The sequence below is a fragment of the Miscanthus floridulus genome, chromosome 1 (genome assembly GCF_019320115.1).
Source record: "Miscanthus floridulus cultivar M001 chromosome 1, ASM1932011v1, whole genome shotgun sequence".
NCBI lineage: Eukaryota > Viridiplantae > Streptophyta > Magnoliopsida > Poales > Poaceae > Miscanthus > Miscanthus floridulus.
Window position 1 is genome coordinate 149,469,609 of NC_089580.1, and position 23,982 is coordinate 149,493,590.

At 46.7% G+C, this 23,982-nt stretch overlaps 1 protein-coding gene and 1 pseudogene across 1 annotated transcript; both read right to left on the reverse strand.

Annotated features, from left to right (window-relative positions):
• Nucleotides 1-1,750: 1,750 nt before the first annotated feature.
• Nucleotides 1,751-14,008, reverse strand: LOC136465246 (kinesin-like protein KIN-7F; annotated as a pseudogene).
• Nucleotides 14,009-22,957: 8,949 nt separating this feature from the next.
• Nucleotides 22,958-23,559, reverse strand: LOC136497672 (uncharacterized). Its single transcript, XM_066493524.1, has one exon. The coding sequence runs from the start codon at nucleotides 23,547-23,549 to the stop codon at nucleotides 23,130-23,132; it is 420 nt and encodes a 139-aa protein (XP_066349621.1). The 5' UTR covers nucleotides 23,550-23,559; the 3' UTR covers nucleotides 22,958-23,129.
• Nucleotides 23,560-23,982: the final 423 nt, after the last annotated feature.

Consider the following 23,982-nt stretch of genomic DNA (forward strand, 5'->3'; position numbering starts at 1 on the left):
CACGAAAACGAACGCGAACTTACGAATTATCGAGAATTTTAAAAACGAACCAATTCGAGCGGATTTATGTCGAACACGGTCGATATACGAAAACTCAATATGAAATACCGACCCGTAGACCAAGTGCATGACTAAGTGCATACACGATCAAGTTCAAGTGCATATAATAATTGACAAGTGTATATTATAGAAACATGAACTCGAACTGAGTCAGAATAATTTTATTAATCTTTTTAGAATAGATGTAGTATTTTATTTTAAAGATTTATTCAGATCTTTCTTTTGAGTAACAAAGATTTATTCGGCTGATGCAAAAACTATCAAATGATTTACTTTGCAGGTGGGGGTTAAACCGATGAGCTTGATGGGCTATGGCCCAGGTGGGCTTTCGTGTAGATGCTGCTGGTTTTCTGACATTTAGCACCATCTTGTGAGGTGAAGAGAGATGAGGCTAGGCGCCGTCTATAAGAGAGGGCAGTTGGCCACCAGTAGAAAGAACGCAGCTGCGTGGTGAACAACCTGTAATTGGGCTGTATGACCGGTGCAGTTGGCCAAATTCAGTTTAAACCAAATTTTTAATTCGGAATATTTCAAATTAAAAGTAGAAAAGTAGAAAACGGTCGAAAAAAATGTCTAAAACCGTTTTCTACTTTTACATTTGAAATACGAAACATCTGAAATGCGAAAGCGAAAACGGTAAAATTGGATAAGAAAATGCGAATTCGATCGGATTAAATATAGAAAACGATGCGGTTCGGTTCGGAATATTTCCGTTCCGTTTTCATCCTTACTCCCGACGCCTGCGCCCCCTCCCCGCACCTGCGCTCCTGCTCCCCGCCCTAGGGTTTCCGACCGGCCGGCGGCGCGCTAGGGTTTCCGACCTTGAGGTGTCGCGGCGCAACCCGGCCGGCGGCGCACCCACGCGCCCCATCTCCGCACCCGCGCGCCCCTCCCCGCACCTGCGCCCCCCTCCACCGGCGTCCGCGCTCCTCCACCGGCGTCCGCGCCCCCTCCACCCACACCCGCGCCCCCTCCACCGGCGTCCGCGCTCCTCCACCGGCGTCCGCGCCCCCTCCACACGCACCCGCGCCCCCTCCACCAGCGTCCGCGCCCCCCTCCACCGGCCTCCGCGCACCTCCACCGGTGTCCGCACTCCTTCCCGTGCTCTCCGGCGTCCGCGCACCTCCACCGGCGTCGATCGGCAAACATCGGCTTTCCCGGTCAGTCTATCTGTCTTATCTCTGACAGTTACCATCATGGAAGACCATCCGTGATGGTTTTGGGTACTTTCATTGACTACTTTGGCCGTCATGGAAAATTTTGGTTGACCATTGGTTCTAAAATTTATTTTTGTGTTCAATTCTTTGGGTTAAGGTTTTATGTATAGTGATTGCATGAAACTATGCCTGGGTCTGCATATTGGGAAGTAATTGACCTCCCATGATTTTCCTGAAGCAATAAGTTGTTGAGTATTAAGCCATTTTCAGCTTGTTAGCATGCTGTAGCTTGTTAGCATGAATGTCCATTTGATTTTAGCTACCTCATTGGGAACTGACAAAACGCATAAATGTCCATTTGATTTTTTAGTTACCTACCTCATTGAGAACTGGCAATGTGAATGATTTCAGGCCAAATTGACAATCTGCAGTAGTTATCATCTAAACAGCAAAAAGAACATGTCATGTGTTATGGTAAAATATGAGTAGAGAAATTGAAAGCACTGGTCTGCTATATAAGTTTGAACGTTTAGTTAGCCTTGTGACATAAGAATAGACCTATGGCGTGCACATTTTTCAGTTTCAGCAAAAAGACCGGAATATGAAGTTGGGCATCTCAGTTCACTCTGCAACCTTGCAAGTTCTTTTTGTAATTGCTTAACTAGTGCTTTATCAGACATAACCACATTAACCTGGGCATTTGTCACCACTTCCTTTGCACAACTTGCAAACATCAAGGTATTTCTTGACTGTTACATATGGCTTCGGGCTGGGCTCATTGTACAAATAATAGCTGTCCTTGCATTGCCTCCTAGAGAAGGCTGTAATATGCGTGTGAGCTTTGAATCTCGGTATGGTATGTGTCCATTTCTTACCTTGCTGCAGAAATGAAAATAGGTAAACAATTAAATGCTCTGATGCTCCAAAAAAATAAAGAGTATTTTTATCGTATGAGGAGCATACTAAACTGGAACTGGAACACTGAGTTATGGTTGTACCTTAGTTTCCGAATCACAGTTCCGAGGGTAAGTAGACTTCTATTAATATGACAGCCTTCCTTCAGCCTAGCCCCAGCTGATAATGCCTGAGATGCACGTTCACTTCCAGCCAAATCAACAAAGTTCTGCATAGTACAGTCAAATGTGCTTATACTTGCTTACCCATTTTATGCCATGAAAGAAATACGAGTAAATAATTATTTCTCACCACACTAGCAACAAGTGTTGTTGACTTGTCCTTACCCAAGAACTCACGAGCAGAACTTTTGATAGTCTGAAAGAATCATTTATCAAATCATAAGTGATGGAATTAGGCAGCGGCTATTTTACATGAATCTACCAAGCCCTTTTCTTTTCTACATGCAACCGAGCAGTAGGCAAACCAGTTTAAGTATTTGGTGTGATCTGGAGCTGTTTTCATTTAGGTATGTCTCTCCGGTCCTCCTTTGAGCTGGTACAAGAACACAAAGTACACTGAGATGATAATAATCACCAATTAGGTATTAAAGAAAGGAGTTCCTTAAACAAACTACTAAAGTACACACCTTCACACACAGAAATAAGTTCTTTCAGGTGGTCCGAATCCCTCAAGATCACCTCTGTAAGGTTTTCTACATATGTTCCCTTCTGTAGAAATAAACAGCATCAAAACCATAATCAGTGCATGGGGACAGTAGGATACCTTTTCTTCTCTCTTTCTTTTCTCTAAAAAATTAAAAATATAGCTATTTGTTGCTCTGACCTCTGCATCATCCCAAAGTCCAAGTGATGTGCTTTCTGCACTAAGAAGATCCCTTACAACTTCGTTATATATTTCAATTGCTGAAAATTTCAATATAAATGCTCTCTCCTCATGCTGCAAGAAAGAAATGGTCACGTGTATCAGCTGGCAAGTAGAAATGGTGCCATTTTGAAGACTTGTTTACCCAAATTGTGAAGAGAATAAGTCAGACCATAGCTAGCCTTATTGGTTTTGTTACTGCAGTTAATCGAGCTTTACATTTCTAATAACAAGGCTCTGCTCTGTGATCAGAAAAAGAAACAGATAATTAAGTAGTTCTGTTTCTATTTTTATCTGGTTATTTGAATGCATACAAGTACCTAGTGTTAGTGTTTGTGCTGTGCTCGGATGCCATTCTTCCCTAGTGGTTGCAGCTGCTGCTGTTTAATATTTGTGTGCAACGGCAACTTGTTGTCCTACTACTGCTCTACTACTCCATAGTCTCTACTCTCTACTACTATTCGCTCTTACTATGTGGTTGGTGGCTACTAATCTTCTCTGTACTTGCTGTCTGCTCCTAGTACTTGGTGGTTGCTGGCCAGCTGCTCCTACTACTACTTGCTACTCCTACTACTCCTCTCTCTACTTACTACTATTGCTACTTATTATCTTCTGTCTTCTATCAACTCTTACTACTAGTGGCTGTTGGTTGGTCTCCTACAACTCCTATTACTACTACTTGCTACTCCTACTACTACTCTACTACTATACTGTCCTCCTGCTCTTCTCCTACTACTCTACCACTCCTCTTCTACTACTACTCTCCTCTACTCCACTCTACTCTTCTCCTCTCCTAAGCAGCTATTGCTTTTTTTTGCTACTTCTACTACTTCCCTACTACTACTGTTTACTACTTCTACTTTTGTCTTCTATCAACTACTTGTACTTCTGTCAACTAATTCGACTACTTCCCTACTACTACTGTCTACTACTTCTGATTGTCCGATCTGCCTATCAGGTTCAGAAGATATTAAGCATATGATGTTCATGTGTGATCGAGCAAAGTCAGTATGGCAGCTGTTGCCTTTTTTGGGAAGCAGCACCTGCTTTTTTTTGCCAAATCTCCCCTTTCCTCTATTTTTGCCACCTTTTCTATCCTCTATGTTTGGGAAGCCGCTGCTGCTTTTTTTTTACACATTTTCCTCTCCATGTTTGTTAAGCAGTTGTTGCTTTTTTTTTTTTGCCAAATCTCCCCTCTCCTCTCCTCTCCTTTGTTTTGCCGATGATGAAATTGTCCAAGTCCATACATTATATGGAATATGAGCTGATGATCAAGAACTTGTGAGGAACTTGGCATCATTAGCAGCCGCCCCTACATTACCTTCTCCTCTCTTCTCTATTATGATGCCTTGATGCTCCAAGTTCATGATCAAATGATGATTGACATGTTTCTGAGGCCTCTACTACTGCTACTACTCGTTTTTTATATATTGTTGTTTTATATGACTACTTTGGTTTATAGACCTTTTTTATTTCTTATACCTTCTCGCGTACCTAAAGCACACTTTCTTGCATCTATTAGAACAAAGCGCGAAATAATGTCGCGGACACCAGTCAGTGCAGCCTGATGCCCCAAGCATGATGAGCAGCCAACCTATGAGGAGCAAGCACTAGAGGACCAGCTAACTCAGGAGCAGTTCGATAACGAGTTAGAAAAGGATCTAGAAGTGATGCTTACTCAGGAGCAGTGTGACGAGGAGGAAGGGGGAGTAGAAGGAAGAGCAGGAGAGGCTGCTGAAGGCGAAGAAGAAGAGGATGATGCTGATGATGATGATGACTCAGAAGAGGGATATGAAAGTCCCAAGAATCATTTCCCACGTGAAGCCAGAAGGAGGCCAACGGAGGAAGTTTTGGACAAGGATTTTAACCTGAACGAGGAGGTAGGGAAAAAGCCTTAGCTTGTAAATTTTGCTAAAGCTTTGGTTGTGTTACCTCTGCTAACACTTTGACCTATCGTATATACAGGTCCCTCCTGAAACTCGGAAAAGACGACATCGACGTCTGTGACATCTCGCTGGACAAGACGGAGTAGAGGAAAGGAGAGCAGAGGCAACAGCCACAGAGACGAATCACGATGCCTCTGCTCCACAACCTCAAGACACAACCACGACTACCAAGCCTAAGAGGAAATGAGGGGATAGAAAAGGAAATCTATATCCAGATAAGGCATGCTATGTGATAACGGAGGTCGGGCCAGCAGGGGAGATCCTTGAGCCGAAGGAATTAAGAGGACAATTCCGTAATGCGATCGGGGCCCTAGTAAGAGATAAATTGAACCCAGCAATCCCTAACTAGAAAGAGGTACCAGAGAACAAAAAGAATGAATTATGAGATAGGTAGCTGAAGCTCAATTTTAGATTTCCGGAGGGTAAGCATGAACTGGTAAAAAAATGCTTTCAGGATAATGGGAGAGTCATTCCGACATTGGAGGTGGGAGCTCAACACAAAGTATATCCAAAAGGGGTTAACTCCCTTCAACGAGTTTGGCAAAATAACTCCTAGTCAATGGGAGGAGCTCGTGGCTCAGAAGACTTCACCGGAGGCATTGGAGCTCAGTGCCCGTAACACCGAGCTGGCGAAGAGGAACAAATACCACCATCATCTAGGCCCCGGTGGCTACTATGCTAAGGAAGATAAGTTTAGGAAGATGGACAAAGAGGCAGCAGCTGTTGGGAATATCGATGTGATGAATTTGAAGGTACGCTTAAGGAATTGGATATATGCGAGGAGTACAGAATCATCCGGCGGTAATCTTAAGTTTGATAAGCCGGAGACCCAAGGGGCAGTATCAAAGATACTAAAATATGCGGAAGACAAGGAGAAGGGCTCATTCAATCCTTCCAGAGAGAGGGACGAGCTTAGCCTTAGTTTAGGAAACAAGGAGCACACAGGCCGCACCAAGGGGCTAGGGAAAAGGATGACCTGGAAGCAAGGATTCGAAGAGGACAGGCACATGTACAAGAAACATGGCAGAGACCGGGAGACTAGTCTTGAGCTCCAAGTGAAGGCTCTAGTTACGAAGGCGCTGGAGGAGCAAGGACTGTCTATGGAGCCACGGATATTAGTGATGCCACCAGGAGAACTGGTATTAGTTGGCAGCCCTCTGAAAGTTCCTAGCAGCCATGGTTCCACTGTAGCCACAACCCCCGTCGATCGCATACGGGAACCAACTAGTTGCACCTTGGTGTTTCTCAGCGGCCGATAGAACACTATGATGGTGGTGGCAATGGGTGTGTCACATCCTCCCGTGGCTTACACCACAATAATAAGATACCGCCAGACTACACTAGGGTCGAGATGCATATAGTGAAGCCCGAGTTCATGTAGTGGAGGATATACTACGCAACTCCCAAGGGGCTGGTGTTACTCAGAGATGTTATGGGGCAGTTCATCCTCTGGTACAAACGGGACATTATATTGACTGCTTCTTTGCCGCCTCCCCCTCTCCCAAATTTGGAGCGAGTTGTTGAGGTCGAGGAGATATTTTCACCATCTCGTGACCACCACATTCCTGAGATGTCATATTCTTCCCCGCCTCCTAGCGAGCATGTGCCTGATGAGATGCCATAACCTTCTCCAGCTCGTACCGAGCAAGTGCATGATGAGATGTCACAGTCTTCTCAACAAGCACAGTCGATACATGAACAACGAGTGCCTCCTGAAGAAGGTGATGCACAAGAAGATGAGGACGTGCCTGAATGGGAACTTCGAAAGAAGCATCCAATCACCATAAGGCCAGTTTATGTTCTGATGAAAGATGTCTCGTCAGTGTCCAAGTGGTTTTCCCATGACCAGTTCAAGCCTGAGAACCAAGTTAAAAATGTCCCATCACAGGGTTCTGAGGAGGCCGTCACTAGCAAACTCCACCAAATTGCAAAGCAGTATCCAAATGTTGATGTCATCAAATAGTCAAAGGATTGCCCGAAAACATATGAAAGAGGCAAGCCCTTCCTACCAAACCGGGACATCCAGCGCCTACCACTTGGAATGAGAAGGTTCCATGATTGGTACTTGCGTGTTCTCCCAACGAGCATAAATCTCATACAAGCATGCTTCCCCACCGGCACATTTGGAAGCCCAGCCGGGAAAATTGTCTTTGACTTCAATGACATGCACACATGCTTTCACCTAGGAGAAATGGAGATGAATCTAATTCGCACGTGGTGCCTATAAGTCCTTGTCCTCATGATATGATATGAATGTAATCTTTGAATTTTGTTGTAACTAACCCATGCCGTGATTTGTAGAATGCAAGTGCACATTGTCAAACAAATGCCAAGTGTGAAATCCGGGTATCTAGACCCTCAAGCTATAGCCCAAACAAATTTTAATTACCCTAAACGGTGGACACTGAATGCCAAAGAGCTAGCTGCTGCAAAGACTCTTCAGGAGAAAGAGCGCATCCGTACGGCGAAACTAAGGAAAGAGTCCCTTAAGGTTGCTGCATACATTGCCCTGGCTTTCAAAACTCTCCAACAACACTCTACTATATGTCTACCATACAACTTCGAGTAAGTTCAACTCTGTACTTAAAGCTTTGTTCGATATATTTTATTCGATGCAAAAGAGCTTATCTAGTTCTATGATTAAATCCATGTAGCAACCACTGGATTTGTATAGCCGTCGATGTCGGGAGGAGCATGGCATGGGTCTTTGATTCAATAGATAGGGACCCGGTGACATACAAAGACTTCATATCGATTCTCAAGACGTATACATATCGACAATCCTCATTAGCTTATATGTTTGTATACGTACTTGTAACGTTCACTTTTGGATTCTAACAAGTTGTATTTGCTAAAATAATTCAAACATGACATTTAGGTTCTATGTCACTAATCATCACGGAAGGCATGATCCAGCGAGGAAGGAAAAGCTGGCTATAAAAACACTATGTGCGGTAAGTGTAACTTACTTCTTCAATACTCCATTACATGGCTGTCAAAAGCATTACTTAACATTTTCATATGCAAAACACACAGTGTCCCAAGCAGAAGTCTAGGAGTGTACAGTGTAGATACTATATATGTTCTATGATGAGTAACACCGGTGCCTACAGGAGACACCCCTTAAGGGTAAGTTTGAACCTCTTCACCCGTAGTATAAAAACTTCATACATGGTATGAAATACTAAACCAAAACTTGTTCTCTTGTAGTGGAGAGAAGAGAAAGGAATGAAAAGAGACCCATACAAGGATGACCAACTCTTAGAGCTCATCGGCGACCTTTGCAATTTCATATTGGACCAGATTGTACATGTCAAAGACGTCTACCATGACCGAGAGTCTGAGTTAGGTACAAATCCTCAGTACCAATACCTTCGTGAGACTAAAATGCTAGCTCTAGGACGTTGATAACAATGTGTATAGAATTTGTATATTTAATGATGGATTGTATATATTCTTGTGAATTGGACTTGTAATTGTAGTTCATATAATACTCTTGTGCTTGTAGTCGTGGTCGCGGGGCGTTCGGCAACGCGAACGCGGTTCGGAACGTTGGTCGCGGGGCGTTCGGCAACGCGATTTTGAATTGTAAATTTGATTTTTTTTTGCAGGAAAACATACTGTAGGGACGGTTCTAGATTGAACCGCCCCTACAAACAGGTATTTGTAGGGGCGGCTGGTACTACAGTCACCCCTACAAATCGATTTATAGGAGCGGCTGGTACTACAGCCGCCCCTACAAATCGATTTGTAGGGGCGGCCTGGAAACTGCCCCTACAAATGCATGATTTGTAGAGACGGTTCGGTAGGGACGGCTGGCCAAACCGCCCCTACAAAGAGTTACGAGCCGCCCCTAAAAATCAATTCTGAAATAGTGCCAGTTGCAGATGCGATCCATGCACATTTGTTCCTGCAGAGTCAAATAGTGGGATCTATCTCATTTGTTAAAAGATTCATAGATCTTATTTATATTTAATAACTATTGCCAATTAATATTTACTATGAATGCTTAATACATTTCTAGAAAGCTTTACCTAAATTTTGGACGTGAAACACATCTGCATGTGAATAAAAAAGCTTGTCAACAACAATGGCAATCTTTTCATAATATGTCTACGAGTCTAGTTGACATTTATATATATACACGTTAACTTTAAAACATAAGCTGCAAGATCAAGAAAATTCAATTCAGATTTCAGGTTGAATTAAAATTGGGAATATTAATAAATTATGTGGATTAGATTGAGATTCAGGGTTGAAGTCACACTAATATGATGACAGGTTGTGGAGTCAAGTTTTTAAGTAAGCAGTGTAGATACAAATATAGAGAGAGTATTGAGCAAAAAAAAAAAGGACTGTATTGATCCTTTGTCCATCTCCATTCTTTCATAACTGTAGACTATGTGGTTAATTCAGCCAAATATATAGCAGATTGAGAAACTAGCTGATGAAAACCCACACATATTCATTAATTAATCTTTTCGTCTGGGACTCATACTCCAAGAGCTTAAGATTAGGCTTTAATTGCTTTTGAAGAATCAGATTTTTTTTTCAACGAAAGAAAGTGATTCTTTTTCCTTTGAAACACAGGCCGGGCTTCGTGGAGCTCGTTTGCAGATGTTCCATGCCACCCAATTTCAAATTATAAAGTTTTATCAACTATACAACTATCTCTGATAGCTCTAGTTTATTAATATGCATAATCCAGGACGGAAAGAACCAAAACCATATGTACATTGATCACTAGTAGGTACAAAAAATACATAGTAGGTCCAAATAACCTATATGAATATATAGGACAATTCTGAAACTTTTGGCTAGTATATGTCCCTCAACCATGCATAAATGTTTTGTCAGTCAGTATTTTGAGAGCACTGTATGGTAGAGGCTGTGGGCCTGTGGACTGCAAAGAGGATGGAGCCTGCCCTATATCTCAAAGGGAAAAAATTCCTAAAACTATATATGTCGTATACATTTAAATACTCATGCGAATAGATATACATTTGATCCTCTTGCTAGGCAAACATCAACAAGTACCCACTAAACGTGCCACTTAGCAAAAAAAAAAAGGTTGCTCTAGCTAGCTAGTTTTTCTGAAGTGGTTTTGCGGGGAAAACTTCTGATATCTATATCCAAAGTGGAAGTCAATATGGACAGCAAAATCAGAATACATAATTGTTCTCTTTGAGCAATGCCAAATGTAAAACAATTTCGAAACAGATTGTAATTTCATGGTATATAACTAATATCATATTGCAGACATGTTAGTCTAAGATATCTCAAACATTTAACTGGCTGGCTTTCCATTTAGTTAATTAATGTGACCAGTTCTAAAAAAAATTCAGCACTCTGTCAGGCTGACAACAGCTGTTTCAGAACCTGGCCTGCCACACATGAAGAAGGCTATATTTTTCCATCAATTGGTTTTTTTTCTAGAACACTTCTTCACGTGAAGCCATCAATCACTACCACAGACAGGATTAGTAGGGGCAGATGGTGAGGCTTTATAGAGGCGGCTGGGGCAGATGGTGAGGCTTTATAGAGGCGGCTCGGCCAGCCGCCCCTACCATACCGTCTCTACAAATCTTGCATTTGTAGGGGCGGTTCCCAGACCGCATTAATAAATTAATTTGTAGGGATGGCTGGTGTTGCCAGCCGTTTGTATAAAATCGATTTGTAGATGCGGCCGTAGTACCAGCCACCCCTATAATACCTGTTTGTAGAGGCGGTTCAGTCTAGAACCGCCCCTATAGTACATTTTTCACAAAAAAAATAAATTTACAATTCAAATTCGACCCAAACATATATGCATATATAATTCAAATATGACCACAAGCCCAAACAGATACTGCAGCTACAGCTAGCTGCAAGGAAACGAAATGCATTTATTGCAAGAAACAAAAGAACAAGGCAGAGCCGAGCTGTGGTTAATGTTGTAAACTCTGGCCTGCAGATAGAGCATGGCTAATCTTGCTGACTAACAATGTTGAACTCCTCCTGTAGGTCAAACTGCTACCGCTGGGCTAGCTGCTGCTTGACCTGCAAATCTGAGACACAAGATCAGCTCCTGCTATCGGCCCAAAGAGAATGAGCAAGCAAACTGTAGAACACGCTTTCATAAACAACATAATAGACTCCAAGCCAAGATGCTCCAGATCTCACGAAAACGCACCAAATCTAGACAACTGATAATAAGATTCGAACCGGCAGTGGAGATGAGTCGCTGCCACCTGATCTCATCGAGAGGAGGAAGGGGATCTCGTCATCCATTGCCGTCGTGCCCCCGGAACTGCAGAGGCCACCGCGCCCACGGCCATCGGCGAGCAGGCAAGGGAACGCGCGTCGTGTGCCCGGCTGCAGCCCGAGCTGGCGTAGAGGCACGGACCCACTGCTGCTAGGACCTCACCGCCGTAGATCCAGTCATCGTCGCCTTGGCCACGCACGAGGGCGCACGAGATCCGGCCGCTGTAGTCCCTGCCGCGTTCCCCCCTCCCCCGTGGGCCTAGCTGTCGAGCTAGTGCAGAGGCGCCGACTCGCACGGGACGCCCAGCCGCTGTAGTTTCTTAGCGCGTGAATAGGAGGTGGAGGAGAGAAATGAGGTGTGTGGCTCTCGAGCTTTTGTCTCCAGCTGCGAGCATGATTCGCTTCCCCACGGTAGTCATCACCGGCAAGGGAGGGAGCTAAGGCCTAGGCACTGGGGAGTTGTGGCTGGTGGCGGCGCAGGCTAGGGCTAGGGCGGAGCTGGGAAAGGAAGGGGTGGGTGTGGATAGGGGTTCTGGCGTCTGTTTTATACGAGGAAGATTGCATCCTCCCCGTTGGATCAAGATGGATGGACGAGATCATCTACAACCTTAATTGAGCCTGCGAATTTGAGAGTGGGCCAAATGCTATGTTGTGTCAACCTAGTAGAATTTAACTGAATATGCAGCGGGCATTTGTAGGGGCGGCTGGTGATTCAGCCGCCCCTACAAATGGACACAGCAGGGGCGGCTGGTAATAACCGCCTCTGCATACCAGTCGTCCCTACAAATCAACGCATTTGTAGGGACGACTCGTATTACCAGCCGCCCCTACTATGGCATTTGTAGGGGCGGCTGCTGTGCTAGAGCCCGAGCACGCCACTATAGGGGCTGCTCCAATGATAGCCGCCCCTAAAAAAACCGTTGCTACAAACTATTTTTCACGTAGTGAATTGACTTCGAAAGTTCAAATTCAAAACTTATGTTTAAGCGAAGAAAGTTGAGCATACATACCTCCTCCTGTACAGTAGCATACACCTTCTTAAATTCCCTGTCTTTTTTAACCCAGAGACGGGATCGGATCGGAGAGTACAAAGGGAATAACTAAGGGCATGTTTGGTTCGCCTAGTAGCTACTAAATTTAGTAGCTTTTAGTCACTTTAGTAACTTTTTAACCAAACGCTATGACTAAAAGCTACTAAAAAGGCTTTAGTCCTCTCTAATAACTCTAGAGTTACTAAAAATGACTAAACCATTTAGTACACTACGGGAAACTGGTAATTTACCGAGTGTCGAATACTTTGTCAAGTGCCAAATATCGGGCACTCGGCAAAGACTCAGTTTGCCGAGTGCAGCCGTCGGCAAAATAAAACACTCGGCAAAGGCTATTTTGCCGAGTGCCTAGTACTCGGCAAAATATAGGCACTCGGCAAACCTTAATATGCCGAGTGTCAGGCCCTCGGCAAACTAGAGCACTCGGCAAATATTGTCAGAGGCATAACAGACCCAACGCCGTCAACTTTGCCGAGTGCCAGGCGTTAGGCACTCGGCAAATAATTAAGTTTGCCGAGTGCCACAGATTGGCACTCGGCATATTTTTTTTTTGATTTTGGCCACCAATTTTTTTGGTAGCCCTACAACAGTACCAGGAACCACATATTCAAATTTTGCACATTTTGACTGATTTTTTCTATATTTCATTAGTTTATTCCATTTGGTTGATTTTTTCGGAAAATACGAGTTTGAACTGCAGGTGCATCGAATATTGGATTTGAATGATTCGAATAATGACATTCATGCTTGTGAGTGTAAGTTTAGGCGAAATCCAGGAACTGACCTAAAATTTCTATCAACTTGCTCACGGGGCAATGCCACCAAATTACGTGCGAGTTTTTTTTTAATTCCATAAAATACAAATGAAATCGAAAAAACATGAAACTTGTGGAGATGCCGTGTTATCGTATGCGTAGGCTGTGGTAAAAATTTGAGAAAGTTTCGAGTACGTTGTCACGTACCATGCTCCTGGTTTGTAAGCATGGTACGTGACAACGTGCTCGAAACTTTCTCAAATTTTTACCACAGCCTACGCATATGATAACACGGCATCTCCACAAGTTTCATGTTTTTTCGATTTTGTTTGCATTTTATGGAATTAAAAAACAACTCGCACGCAATTTGGTGGCGTTGCCCCGTGAGCAAGTTGATAGAAATTTTAGGTTAGTTCCTGGATTTGACCTAAACTTACACTCACAAACATGAATGTCATTTTTTGAATCATTCAAATCCAATATTCGATGCACCTGCAGTTCAAACTCGTATTTTCTGAAAAAAATCAACAAAATGGAATAAACTAATGAAATATAGTAAAAGTCAGTCAAAATGTGCAAAATTTGAATATGTGGTTCCTGGTACTGTTGTAGGGCTACCAAAAAAAATTGGTGGCAAAAAAAAAATTTGCCGAGTGCCAATCCGTGGCACTCGGCAAACTTAATTATTTGCCGAGTCCCTAACGCCTGGCACTCGGCAAAGATTTTTAAATAAAAAAAGGGAATCTTCTTTGCCGAGTGCCATAGATCTTGGCACTCGGCAAAGCTGTGGGCGGTTAAAAAAAATACATCGGCCTCCCGACCGACACACTCACACACACCACACACAGCGCCGCCACCTTGCCTCCCCGCGCCGCCCCGCCATGCTCCGCTGCCCCGCCCCACCCCGTGCTGCCCCGGCCGTCGCCACCGCCACCCCGCGCGCCCCCGGCCCCGGCCACCCCGCGTGCCCCCGCCACCGCCACCCCGCCACCGGCCACCCCGCCACCGCCACCCCGCATGCCCCCAGCCCCCGGCCGCCAGAGGAGGTGGGAGGAGGAGCATGCCACCGGAGGAGCCCCACCCCACCGCTCGCCTCAACCCGCCGAAGGTGCCCCGCCCTAGCCGCGCCGCCCCCCACGCCCGCCGGCCGGCCCGCCCCGAGGAGGAGGAGAACCTCCGCGCCATCCACCAGCCACCAGAGAAGGAGGAGGACCCTGCGCCACCCGCCAACCTCATCCACGCTGTCCGCCGTGCCCGCCCCCGTTCCGAGCAGAAGGTGGGAGAAAGAGAGGAAGAGGAGAAGGGGAACAGGAGAAGAGAGGAGGCCGAGAAGAGAGAAGGAGGAGGTTCCCCGCCCTAGCCCCTTGACGCCGCCCTGTCCGTGACCCTCTCCCCGTCCGTGGCCTCCGACGTCCCTCCGACGTCTAGGTATGCACTTCTCTCGCTTCATGGTGTACAATGCTGGTGAAGGAGGAGGTGTAGGTGGAGGTGGAGGTGGAGGTGGAGAAGGAGGGTAGTGTGTTCGTTGAGGTGGTGGTGGTGTGGTCGTTGTGGTGGATGTGGTGGTGTGGTCGTTGTGGTGGATGTGGTGGTGTGGTCATGGTCGTTGTGGTGGATGTGGTGGTGTGGTCGTGGTCGTGGTGGTGGTGGTAGTGTGGTGGTTGTGGTGGTGGTGGTGTGGTGGTGGTGGTGTGGTCGTGGTGGTGGAGGTTGTGGTGGTGGTGGTGTGGTCGTGGTCGTGGTGGTGGTGTTAGTGTGGTGGTTGTGGTGGTGGTGGTGTGGTTGTGGTGGTGGAGGTGGTGGTGTGTTGGTGGTGGATTAATATATATCTGGCTATCGGCCATCGTGCCGTATTTGTTCCCTTGATATGTGGTTGTCGGCCATCGTGTCGGTTTTTTCTTGCAGGTTTTGGAAACCTCCCCGTACAGGGGAGGTTCTGCCGAAATTTTCAACTTATAGTATTGTGTTTCTTCTTTTGCAGAGAAGAGCACGTCAGAGGGGACTCGGCGACCCCGATCCTCTTCGTCGGCGTTGCGGGTCTGCCTGCACAGCATCGCCTCGTCACTACCCCGACTCGCCACTGCCCCGCTAGCCTGACTCCACCGCCACCCTAGGTATAAATAAGCCCTCCTCCCGTATCATTGTCTTAGATCACGTAACCCAGTTAGGCGTCTTCCGTCCGAAAGAGATACGGTCGTAGGTATGAGGATCTTTGCATATCTACGACCGTATCTGTTTCAAATTGTCCACGTTTTTTGGACAGCCCGCGGATGCGTAGATGGGTTAGTTTCCATGGTCTGCTCCGGTCCGAGACCGAGTTTCGACAGCTCTTCCCTGTTGTTCTCCGGATACACACTCTCCCTGCCAGGACGTGTATCGGGAGAACAGCGGGGAGGTGCTGCCGAAATTCCATCTCGGATAGGAGTAGAGCATGGAGACTAACCTCATCTACGCATCCGCGGGTGGGATTAGGACCTATCCTTCACCTATTAGATAGTAGGAACGCCGTGTAGATGCAATTGCTGGTTTTATTACTCGCTTATATATATATATATATATATATATATATATATATATATATATATATATATATATATATATATGTGTGTGTGTGTGTGTGTGTGTGTGTGTGTGTGTGTGTGTGTGTGTGTGTGTCAGAGGATGGATAACCGTGACTGGATGTACACGGGCCACGCAGAGATGACCCCAGAATGGATGTGCAATACCTTTGCTTTCTTAGACCATGTATTTGGCCTGGCTGCTCAAGGGGCGAGTCGGATGCCGTGTCCCTGTAGCAAATGTGACAACAGGAAAAGAAAAAATAGGAAGAAGGTGGGGGAAGATCTTTGCAAGTTTGGATTCACGCCAAACTATACCCGCTGGATCTTCCACGATGAAGCGGATCATATGAGAGAGGAGGTGGTGAGACAACACCTCGAGGATTTCGATGGTGATGCCGGGGTACCAGACATGATGGATGACTTTCATGAGGCACAGTTTGGTGAAGGAATGGAGGAGGAACCAGAGGAAACCGCAAAGGCGTTCTACGACATGATGTCTTCGGCATAGCAGTCCCTTCACGAAAAGACCAAGGTTTTCACGACTGGATGTCGTTGGACACCTAATGGGGTTTAAGTCGCAGTATAGCCTGAGTCGAGACGCCTTCGATGCTATGTTGGCAGTTGTTGGGACCCTACTTCCGGAGTGTCACGTTCTAACGAAGAACATGTACGAGTCACAGAAACTTCTTCGTGCACTGAAGATGCCGTATCAGTAGATCCATGCTTGTCCGAATGGTTGCGTCCTATTTAGGAAACAACACGAGAAAGCAACGCACTGTCCAAAGTGCAAATCCTCTAGGTTTCTGGAGGTAGACTCTAGTGATGGCCAGAAGAAGCAGCTTGATATCCCCGAGAAGGTCCTACGGTACCTTCCTTTCATACCGAGGATCCAATGGCTATTCATGATAGAGGAGTCCGCCAAACAGATGACATGGCACAAAAATGGCAAAAGATACAATTCTGAGAAGATGGTACATCCATCCGATGGTGATGCATGGGTCCACTTTGATGGTAAACATCTCGGTAAAGCTGAGGAGGCTCGAAATGTACGTGTAGCGCTGGCAACAGACGGGTTCAATCCGTATGGAATGATGGCGGCCCCGTACACTTGTTGGCCCATGTTCGTGATCCCCTCAATCTTCCCCCGGCATCATGTTTCAACCCAAGAACGTATTCCTGTCGCTCATAATTCCCGGACACCCGGGGAACAATATGGGAGTGTTCATGGAGCCTCTGATTGACGAATTGATCGATGCTTGGGAAAACGGGGTACTGACATACGACCGAGCTACAAAGAGGAATGTCAAAATACATGTCTGGTACCAGTACTCCCTGCATGACTTCCTAGCGTATGGCATATTCAGCGGGTGGTGTGTTCACGGGAAGTTCCCATGCCCAGTATGCAAGGAAGCTGTGAGGTTCAATTGGTTTAAGAAGGGTGACAAGTTCTCTTCGTTCGACCAACATCGTCGATTCCTCCCTTCTAACCATCCATTCAGATGAGACATCAAGAACTTCACGAAAGGTGTTCGAGTCACTAACCCTGCACCTCAGATGATGACCGGCGCCGAGGTCCGTGCTCAGATAGAGGCTCTCAAAATTGATGACAACAAAGGTGGTTTTATTGGATATGGTCAGGATCACATGTGGACTCATATATCTGGCTTGACTAGGCTCCCCTATTTCAATGACCTCCTTCTTCCACACAACATTGATGTAATGCACACTGAAAAGAATGTCGCTGAGGCACTTTGGGCAACACTCATGGACATTCCTGATAAGACAAAGGACAACGTTAAGGCTAGACTAGACCTGGCGACGTTGTGCGATAGACCAAAGCTAGTGATGAAGCCTCCTGCGCCCGGCAAGAAATGGAAAAGGCCTCATGCCGATTTTGTCTTGAAAAAGGACGAAAGGAAGGAGGTATTGCGGTGGATCCAGACGTTAATGTTCCCTGATGGGTATGCGGTGAATCTGAGGAGGGGAGTGAACTTGTCTACTATGCGAGTCTTAGGGATGAAGAGTCATGACTACCACATATGGATTGAATGGCTTCTTCCTGCCATGACCTGGGGATATGTCCCCGAGAATGTCTAGCGCGTGCTGGCAGAGTTGAGCTATTTCTTTCGTCAGCTTTGTGCCAAGGAGTTATCTCGAGCCGTGGTTGTTGACTTAGAGAAAGTGGCACCTGTGTTGCTCTGCAAGTTGGAGAAGATCTTTCCACCCGGCTTCTTCGTGCTGATGCAGCATTTGATTTTGCACCTACCGTACGAGGCACGAATGGGGGGTCCCGTGCAGGCCCGTTGGTGCTATCCAATCGAGAGATGTCTAAAGGTTCTTCACAAAAAGTGTAGAAATAAAGCCAAAATTGAGGCGTCCGTGGCAACGGCATTCATTATGGAGGAGGTGTCAAACTTCACAACAGCATACTATAAGGACAACCTTCCAAGTGTGCACAATCCACCCTCTCGTTACAACGCTGACGAGAGTTCATCGAACCTCAGCCTTTTCAAAGGGCAACTCGGAAGCGCAAGCGCATCGAGCACCAAGACTTTGCAGTATGATGAGTGGCGCACTATCATGCTGTATGTGTTGTTGAACCTTGACGAAGTGAACCCGTATTTGCGGTAAGTTCTCAATGAGCTTGTTACATACGTCGCCACTATCCTCCATCCATCCAACCCCCTTGTCTCTCGTTTTTAGGGAATTTCTGGATAAGTACTGGCAAGACGATTGGGCTCCTTCCCCTCAAGAACAAGACAACCTTCTCAAAGATGGTGTGCCCAATTTCATTTTCTGGTTTAGTAAGAAGGTACCGTCCAATTTACCTCATTCTATCTTTGACTCACCACTTTGCTCGTACGAGCGAGTAATGTAACGATCTATCTGGCCTCACCTTGCAGGCCAGCACAGATGCGGAAATGAGTGATGAGTTGAGACAGGTTGCCAATGGCTTCGCCTATAAGGTCAAGTCATTTACCGTTTATGATGTGAATGGATATCGCTTTCACACAACAAGACACGAACAGAGTCGCCCAAACTGAAGAACCACAAATACCGGAGTTTGTACGCCTGGCACCGATGACCGCGACTACTATGGCATAGTCGAAGAAATATACGAGCTCAGATTTGAGGGTCGCAAACCTCTTAATCCAGTCGTATTCAAATGCCATTGGTTCGATCCTGATGTAACGAGAACGACACCTGAGCTTAGGCAAGTCGAAATTCGGTAGGATTCCGTCTATCGAGGCGACGATGTCTATATTGTGGCTCAACAGGCCACGCAAGTTTATTATCTCCCATGGGCGTGCCAAAAGACCCTAATCTTATGGGCTAGTACCTTGTGCACAAGGTATCGCCGCACGGTAAAGTGCCTGTCCCGAACGATGAGGATTACAACTTTGACCCAAACACATACGATGGAGAGTTCTATCAACCAGAGGGGCTAGAAGGGAGGTTTGACATAGACATGTCTTCGCTGATGGGCATGGAAGTAGACAATGACATTGATGAGGACGATGGAGATGAGGACGATGGAGATGAGGTGCAAAATGCCAATGACTTACAAATGCTTGAGCGATTACGTTTAGGCGATGACAATGATGACAACGTTGGAGATGAGGTCGATTTTTTCGACAATATTGATAGTGATGCCGATGACAACGAGGGAGATGATGACAACGAGGGAGATGATGACAACGAGGGAGATGATGACGAGGGAGATTATTTCTAATTCATGTAATACTATATTATTAGTATTATTATTATTAATTTGCAATTATGTTTCGTTCATTTTCCATCTCTTTATAAGGACTTACAAATTCATTTTGCATCTTTGTAATTGCAGGAACTCGACAAAATGCCTGGGGAAGGCAGAGGCATCTCCACTCGCTCTACGCGACACCCCCCGCTCAGGAGGACGAGGAGCCACCGGCGGAGACGTCGACGAGGAGGACTAGGATCGGACGCCCCTGCGGCCGTCTGAGGACGAGGCCTATACCTCGTGCCCCGTCGCCAGAGGAGGACCAGGTAGCAGCCTCCGGGGACGAGGGCGACCAGGGGGCGGCCGCGGGGGACGAGGACGACCAGGCGGCGACAGCAGGGGGTTCCACTTCATCTGGCCACGAGGAGGCGGGGACAATAGGGGGTTCCTCTTCCTCTGGTGGGTCGACCGTCTACTTGCGTAGGCCGTCGACCCTCCCGCGGAGGCCGATCCCAGTTCACCAGCGCCCGATGATTCGACCCGTGGGCGACGGGTACGTAACCATTCATGTTTTCTCTACTTGTTCATATGACATGTTGACAATCAAAATGGAGACTAATAATTCTTCTTAATGACTCGTGCAGCAACTGGGAAGTTGTGTCCGGAGCCGGCCAGGTACGCCAGATCAATGGCATCCTAAGCCTTCTGATTCGGGAGCACTACCCTGGCATGGTCACCGTCACAGGCACCAATGGCAACATGACTATGCTGCCCTGGACGTGGGACCACTTTGCCCTCGCCACGGACAATGTCGCAGGCACCAAGGCGGCGCGGATTAAGCAGGAGCACTAGGTAAGTCTTCATCGCACTACATTAGTCAATTTATTGTATTCATTGGTCGTTCTTAAAATAATGAAATGATACATGATGCATGTATGCAGGACTTCTTCAGGTGCGCCCCGGGGTACGAGGGTCGGGCGGAGAGAGTGCAGGACAAGGTCTGCAGGAACCGACTCTCAGACCTGTACCACGAGACGCGGCTCCAGTGCATCATCAACTACAATGGGAATGTCCTTGGTGAGGTGGTGAGGAAGCAGGCGGCCAGGACCATGACGCTCACCAAGGAGCAGTACCTCTAGGTTAGTACGAAACATTAATACTGATTCCTTCCATGAAGAATAGGTAGGCTTCATTTTATCTTTTGACATGTTATATACTTGATGGTCTGCAGATGTGTCCTGATTGGTGCGCCAAGGACCGAGCCTGCTGGGCGGCCATTGTCGACAGGTGGTGCTCGAATGAGTGGATGGAAAAGCACAACATCTGTCGGGACTGCCGCCTACAGATGGGTGGTGTGCCACACCACCAAGGCAACCGCCACCTCGGCGCGTACGCCCAGACATGGGTAACGCTCTTTATATTTATTTCTTTATTCATTCGAACGCTCAATTCTCATTACTTGTAATCATCTTGGTGTTTTCCTCATAGTCCTAGTCGCATGGTGGCCAGGAGTGCAACGAGTTCATGGCGTACGCCCTGGCACACAAGGGCAAGGCGACAGCCCCGGACCTCACCTACAACCCAGAGGACCCGCCCGAGGCGTACACCAACATGAGCGTCCACAGCAAGCTCAGCGATTACTCCTCGGCGGCTCACACGTGCCATGGGGAGGACTTCGATCCAGCCTCCTAGCCCTGGATGCGGACCTCATGATGAGGCTTGGAGGAGGGAAGCAGCACGGCCGGTACTGGATGGCGGACAGCCAAGTTGACACGGCCTCTACTCCCACCCTCTCCCAGATTCGAGCAAGGAGCACGAGCTCCTCCCTCCCTATACAACCTCGGCAGCAGAGTGCACAATAGCAGGTGGCGGAACTCTAGGTTAGTCCTGTTTTATTCATCGTTCATTGCTTTTACATATATCTTGCCTTTGCATTGTTGAAACATTGCGGGTGAAATATTGCAGGCCCAGGTGCAGAGGCTGGAGGCTAGGCACTCAGCCAAGCAGGCGGAGCAAGAGCGAAGGAGGGAGGCCGAGGAGAAGAGGCTGCAGGACCTTTACGCGTTCATGGCGAACCTTCAGGCCATGACGGGTATAGCCGTGCCACCTTCGCTCCTCGCTCCAGTGGTTCATACTCCTGATCATAGTCCGGTGAGTATGGTTGTTTATTGCTTTAGCTTGTGCGACCCTCCTGCAGAAACTCATGAATTCACTTTTCCTTTGCGCAGCCACCGTCCGCGGGTTCGAACCCGGCTCCTCAAGGGCACCACTCGACGCATCCAAGTGAACCTGGCCCTTCTCCACAGTTTGGGTGGCTAGCTGGCCCTCCTCCACAGCCCGGGGGGCCAGGTGGCCCTTCTTCACACTCTGGGTGGCAAGGGTGGCAGTAGGTACCTTGGATTGGCCTCTTTTCTTATGTTTCATGGACTTAGACTTGTGTTGGATCCTGTGATGGATATTGTGATGGTTGTGTTGGATGTGGATATTGTGATGGATGTGGATGTGATATACATTGTCATCTATATCGTGTATGTGATGGATATTGTGATGGATATTACTATGGACGAGGCATTTATGTGATATATATTGTGATTCTAGGCATGTGATGGTTGTGAATATGTGATTTGTTTGTCTGTAAAGATGGGAAGCAAAAAAGCACTCGGCAAAACTGGGCAAAACTGGACAAAACCGGCTCAGGTCCCAGATTTGCCGAGTGCTATAGTCATGGCACTCGGCAAAACTGGGCACTTTGCCGAGTGCCTCGTCCAAAGCACTCGGCAAAACTGGGCACTTTGCCGAGTGCCTCGTCCATAGCACTCGGCAAAATTGGGCACTTTGCCGAGTGCCGATGCTGTGGCACTCGGCAAAGAATTTTTTGGAAAAAAATAAAAAAATATTTTGCCGAGTGCCCGACACGTCACCACTCGGCAAAGGGGACGTCAGACGGGCGGTCTCCGTTAGGTCAACTTTTCTTTGCCGAGTGCTGACGTGGCACTCGGCAAAGGCTTTGCTGAGTGCCCGATATATTGCACTCAGCAAAGAACCCTTTGCCGACAAAAGCTATGCCGGCGGGTCTTTGCCGAGTGTAACACTCGGCAAACTCTTTGCCGAGTGCAAACTTGGGTTTGCCGAGTGTTTGGGGCACTCGGCAAAAAACCCGTGTCCAGTAGTGGTAGCTACTAAAGTTTAGTAGCTCGAACCAAACACCCCCTAAAGCATCATATGTTTGACTTTTCATCAGCTGGCTAGGCTGCAAGTCTGCAACTGTATCATGGTACAACAAGATAAAGAGAGTAACTGATCAATGATAATTGTGTCTAACTTAATTGGATAAGCAAAATAAACTTGCTTTGCAATGAGTAGGGTGGTTTTCGGACATATAGATATACTTGCTTATCATTTAGCAAATCAACCATAGTATGGAAGCATGTCTAATTTAGCGACCACATCATCAACCTAGTATCAAGCAGGTCCGGTACATAGATCTAGTTAGAAATTTGTAGTACTTGTTCATCAAGCGAGCAAGTCTTACATGGAATATGCACAATCTTGAATTGCTTAAATTAAAGAATCCCCGCCCCCAGTACAAAAAAAAGAGCATTCCAAACAGTATCTTCTGAAAAAAAGGTGCTAAATAAATTGACAACAAATCGATCAAGAGAAAACAACTGAAGCCTTGTGGGATCGGAGTCTGGGTACGTAAATCGACAAATACTTTTCTTGCCAAGCTAGGCATTATTCCATCAGAAAAAACTGAAGCATATGCAACGAATATAGGCAGGCGTAGCAGGATAAACATAAACTAATCATTTAGGAACAGACAAACAAAGCCAGGCAGAACGAAGAGGTCGCCTGCTCAGGAGAAATGGCGGCTAATCATAGCCTGAGTGACAAGTCCAGGTTGTCGGCGCGCTCGACGTCGCCCCGCTGCCAAGGCGCCGGCGGATCAGCATGCCTCGCGTTCTTAGCCGCCTCAGGCTCTGCTCCAGCAACGCCGCTGGCAGCTCCGGCGGCGCCTCCAGGCCGCACGCTGTCGGCGTCGACCTGGCCGCGGCCGGCGCCCCTCACGGAAGACGCTGCTGCTTGGTGCGCGCGCATGGCGGCTGCAGCCATCTCGCGGTGGCGCTTTGCCAGGGTGCGCTCATACTTGTGCGCGTTCTGGTGGCCGCCGAGCGCCTGCGAGGTGTAGAACTTGCGGCCGCAGTACGTGCAGAGGAAGAAGCCCGGCGGCTCCTCCGGTGCAGAGCGGTGGTGGAGGCTGAGGCCGAGGTCCAGCTCCAGCTCCGGCCTCTCCATTATAGCTGTAGCTATAGCTATTAACCTGCAACAGAATAATTGTGCTAACCGAGGATTAAATATACAGTACAAGCTCTGGTGGATGACAGAGCTAGTAGAGTCTGTGGACAGTGTGTTGCGCACGTTTTCGTAACTGTGGCAAGTGGCAACCGATAGTAACTTCTGTATCAGGCTAATTTTCACGACCAGTGCTTTTACCTATTCACATATATATATATATATATATATATATATATATATATATATATATATATATATATATATATATCTGAGGCTCCTTAAATATTCTGGGAGAAAAGAAGGGTTCTGATAAATCGGAGGTACCTTTCTTGGTAAGACTTATCGACTTTTCAAGACATACATTGTTTTTACTAGACATATATAGTGTATATCTAAGTGCATAACAAATGCTACGTATCTAAAAAAGCTAAAA